At 30.9% G+C, this 5,000-nt stretch overlaps 1 protein-coding gene across 1 annotated transcript in view; it reads left to right on the top strand.

Annotated features, from left to right (window-relative positions):
• LOC119589651 (ras and EF-hand domain-containing protein-like) overlaps nt 1-5,000 on the top strand; it is a 42,171-nt gene that overhangs the window by 18,672 nt on the left and 18,499 nt on the right. The window contains exons 8-9 of the mRNA XM_037938245.1: nt 15-158; nt 3,171-3,259. Of these exons, the coding sequence (XP_037794173.1) occupies nt 15-158; nt 3,171-3,259 (233 nt within the window). The remainder of the gene's footprint in view (nt 1-14; nt 159-3,170; nt 3,260-5,000) is intronic.

Below are 5,000 nucleotides of genomic sequence, written 5' to 3'. Positions count from 1 at the left end.
CGTTGATCCGACAGCGAAGCCAACAAGAGACTCCAGGACACGAACGACAGCATGAGGGACGCGATGGAGTTCGAGTGGCGTCGCTCTCCGCTGGGCTCGAGGTGTTCCAGCAACAGGAGTTCTTTGAGGCAGCCGAAGGAGAGGAGGCGGAGCAAGAGGTGGGTTGAGGCCGAGGGTTTGTGACGGGGGGTTCTAAAGGTGCTGTTGTGTGTGTATTCTGGGGATACGCAGGGGATAAGGTAGTGGTGTGGGAGGGGTGTTTGTGTGGTCTGGGGATACGCAGGGGATAAGGTAGTGGTGGGGGAGGGGTGTTTGTGTGGTCTGGGGATAAGGAGAAGATAAGGATAAGGAAAGGAGGAATATATTGCGTGGGTGAAACCTAAGGTGTTGCTGAGTGGTCTGGGTTATGAGGGGGTAAGGTGATTGTGTATGTGGGACCTAAGGTATTCGTGTGTGGAGGGAGGAATATATTGTGTGGATAGAACCTTAGGTGAAATATTCCTAACGTTGTTTATGTTCTATATTAGGAATAAGGGAGACAAAGTAAGGGAGATAAGTGTGAATGGGGCTTAAGGTGTTGTGTGAAGGGGTGACTAAATAGAACCTAAGGTGCTGTATGTTCTGAGAATAAGAACTCGTGGGGATGGAATCTTCATTTATTTATTTATCTATTATTATTGTTATCATTATTATTATTATTATTATTATTATTATTATTATTATTATTATTATTATTATTATTATTATTATTATTATTATTATTTTATATCTGGTGCTCTTTAATCATAAATTCTACCTCTCAGGTCGTTCTCCATCTCTTCCTACGACTCCAGGTGAGATTCTGACTCCTTGGACAGTCACGGACAAAAGCAGTGTCATGGACAAAGCTTCGAAACCCACCTAATAACAAGAATAATAGAGAAGAAGAAGAAAAGAAAACGATTATTATTTGGGTGTTCGAAGCGCAATTCGAACCTTGTGTCACGGGACTTTTGACCGTGACTGTACATGCTGCTTGGAATGCTCTTTCGTTCGCGGTCCTTTTAGTGTTGATATTATAATTTTATTCGCATGGTTATCAGCATTATTGTTGTGATTACGATTCGTTGTTATAATTTTCATTGTTATTTTTATTTCCATAATTATCCTTTCTTTTTTCATTTTGTTTTTATTATTTTTTTTATTGCAGTATCGTTGTTATTGTCATCATTTCTCTAGTTATTGTGGGGATTTTATTTTCTGTCTGAGTAGTGTTTTTGTAATTATTGTTTGCTAGTTTAGTTTTTCACTATTTCACTTACGTCAGTTTATCCACACACACACTTATATCTATCTACACACACATACATATACTATACTTTCATATATACCTATCTACAAGCACACACTTATATCTATCTACTTACACACTTATATATATCTATATATCTACACAAGCTTAGGCATATCTGTCTGTTTATCCAAACACACACGCGCATATGATGTACGATTTCTCTTGCATGTCGCTGTTGCCTTTTCCTGTGCATCTTATGATTTTATTTCATCTTTTTGCTTAATTCCATTTGACATTATTAACGTAAATTGATCCAATCATTACTTAGTATGAGAGATTGGCATTTGATATATCTAACTTTGACATTTAATTTATTCAGAGTGGGTGTATGTTTCGATCTTTTTTTTTTTGCTTTAGCCGTTGAAAAAAAAAAGTATACCATAGCTAAATATATAATGAAAAAAAGGAAAATACCAAGAAATGCATAATGCCATAATTTGAGCGAGAGATCTCAATAAACAAAATATTATTAGCAGTCACACAGTTACCCTTTAATAAAAAAGTAGCTCTAAAGCTCATGGGAATTTTTATTTTAACTTTTGTGAGAAAAAAAAACACTTATTTACTCGAATGAATATCATTGAAAAATTTAAAAAGTGAAATTGTGATTATATTTCTTTCTTTCCTCTTTTTAGATCAAAATTTTATTGAAAAAAATTAAGAAAGAGAATCTATTTGTACATTAGTTTAATTAGGATATTATTAAATTAAATGAATAACAATCACGGGATAGAATTTTACGCCTGGGTAATTCGAAATGAGAGAAAAAAGAAGTCTGAGATACGAGGTTTTGCAGGCATTTTAGCTAGAAAATATAATTGGACAGAGGCCTCTATCAGCTTCCCAGTAAGAGCGCTGATGCTGGAAAAAAGTATAGTCGTTTCATGTTATAATATCTTTCATGTTAGAGCAACTTTTGCTGTTTTTTCTTGTTCCCGTTTCTCCCTTTCTTCTTTTGTCTTTCTTTGTTCATCTTAAGGTAATGGCATTGAGGCTGTTGTTAATGGAAGACCGGCTGCGATGTGTATGTATATATATATATATATATATATATATATATATAATATATATATATATATATATATATATATATATATATATATATATATATATATATATGTGTGTGTGTGTGTGTGTGTGTGTGTGGTGTGTGTGTGTGTGTGTGTGTGTGTGTGTGTGTGTTATATATATATATATATATATATATATATATTATATATATATATATATAATATATATATATATATATATATATATATATATATATATATAACACACACACACACACACACACACACACACACACACACACACACCACACACACACACACACACACACACACACACACACACACACACATATATATATATATATATATATATATATATATATATATATATATATATATATATATGTATGTTATATATATATATATATATATATATATATATATATATATATATATATATATATATATAATATATATATATATATATAGCGAATACCAATAATGTCATTGTATTTAATATTAGAAAAGATATGTCAAGTCATATATTCTATATCGCGACCTGAGAGAGAAGAGAAAAGAAGAGAAGAGAAGAGAAGAGAGAGAGAAAACGAGATGAGAGAGAGAGAGAGAGAGAGAGAGAGAGAGAGAGAGAGAGAGAGAGAGAGAGAGAGAGAGAGAGAGAGAGAGAGAGAGAGAGAGAGAGAGAGAGAGAGAGAGAGAGAGAGAGAGAGAGAGAGGCATAGAGAGAGAAACACAGGCAGAGACATAGAAAGAGAAACAGTTAAAAATTAAAGGTCCTACCACTAACAATTCCGTTTTCTTTGCAGTCGATCCCGCTCCCCTCACCCACCCATTCTCCCAGTTGAAAATGAGGGGGGACTAAAGTTTGGCATCAGACGCCTCATGGACGATCTCGGTATGTGTGTGTTTTTGTGTGTTATGTTGTTATTAAAAGAATTAGTGTTATTTTAGCAGCAATAGTACTCTTATAATAAGGGTAATGAGAATATAATGATAATAAGGAAAATAACGATAATAACAATAATGAAATGATGATAATAATAATCATAACAATTCTAGAATATAAATATTATCATTATCATTATTGTTGTTTCTATTATTATTATTAGTAGTAGTATTATTACTATTATTATTATTATTATTATTATTATTATTATTATTATGATTGTTATTACTATTATGATTATTAATATTGTTTTATCATTATTACCTTTATTTCTATATTATTATCATTATTGATATCATTGTCATAGTCATCATAAATCATTATTAATGTTATCATTATCACTATTATTACTATTAGTAGTGGTAGCAGTAATATCATTGATGTTGCTGTTGCTATTATTATTATTTCTATTACATTCTATGTTTATATATATTTTTTTTATTCTCTGATACTATTATCACCATCTTCATTTGCCATTATTATTCTTAATGACTGATTCCGCCATCATAATCATTACTAATATTACCGTCATTAACGTTTCCATAAATTATTGTCATTAGGATATTCCTGATGACTGTAATTAATGATGTCTATAGTAACTATTTTTCTATAAAAATATTACACGATTTCTGGCACATTTTTTATGACTATTCCACAAACAATTTTTTTTTATATTCCTAAATATTTTACAAAAGTCGTTCTTCATTGCTGGAAAAAAAATAAAGTTTGCAAGAAGAAAGAGTTCAAAAGAGAGAGAGAATTTAGCATGCAATATGAATTATTTTACCAAAAGAAAATCTACAGTGGTGAATTCTCTCGGTAAACCTTGGCGAGGCGAGGGGGGGGGGGGGGTGTTACATCATGCGTTCAGTTGCACTTAATAATTTGTTGAATTTAATTTCCGTAATTTGCGGCGTTGTAAGTTCTTTTTTCCCATCAAGTCCGAAATGTGGTTGTTGACATGCATTTGCCTTTTTGCAATTTGCAGACAGAGATTGATTTTTATTGATTATCTACTTCTCGTCCATTCGTTTATTGTGGTTTTCAAATTATTAATTTACGTTTTGCTTACTTACTTATTCATCATATTGAATACAATTTCTTTTATTATCGTTGTGATTGTTCACGTCATCACAATAATGATATTGATATTAATTAGAGTGATGATTAATGTTATTGTTCAGATTATCTTTTTTTTCGGGTATCATCACAAATTATTGTTAATGCCATAATAATAATAATAATAATAATAATAATAATAATAATAATAATAATAATAATAATAATAATAATAATAATAATAATAATAATAATGATAGCAATAATAATAATAAAAATAATAATAATAATAATAATAATAATAATAATAATAACAATAATAATAATAAAGTAATGATAATAATAATAATAGTAATAATAATAATAATACGTTTTACTGCCAACACACAATACTGTTTGAAATGATAAGTAAGCACACACAGAAGTCTGATGACTTAAGCTTGCCTCAGAAAGTTCTGATCACGAATTCACCTTCTGTGGCATTTTAGCTGCATGATACATTTGCCTGATTGGAATTCCTTTTTACATTACCGTGGATTCTCATGAAGCGATCTGTCACACGAAAATTTGAATACATTTTAGCGGAAGAAGTCTTCTTCCCACTCTCTTCTTTTTGGATCCACTTTACATA

The sequence above is a fragment of the Penaeus monodon genome, chromosome 26 (assembly GCF_015228065.2).
Source record: "Penaeus monodon isolate SGIC_2016 chromosome 26, NSTDA_Pmon_1, whole genome shotgun sequence".
Classification (NCBI taxonomy): domain Eukaryota; kingdom Metazoa; phylum Arthropoda; class Malacostraca; order Decapoda; family Penaeidae; genus Penaeus; species Penaeus monodon.
The sequence above is the reverse complement of the archived record's forward strand: the minus strand, read 5'-3'. Positions and strand labels throughout refer to the sequence as shown.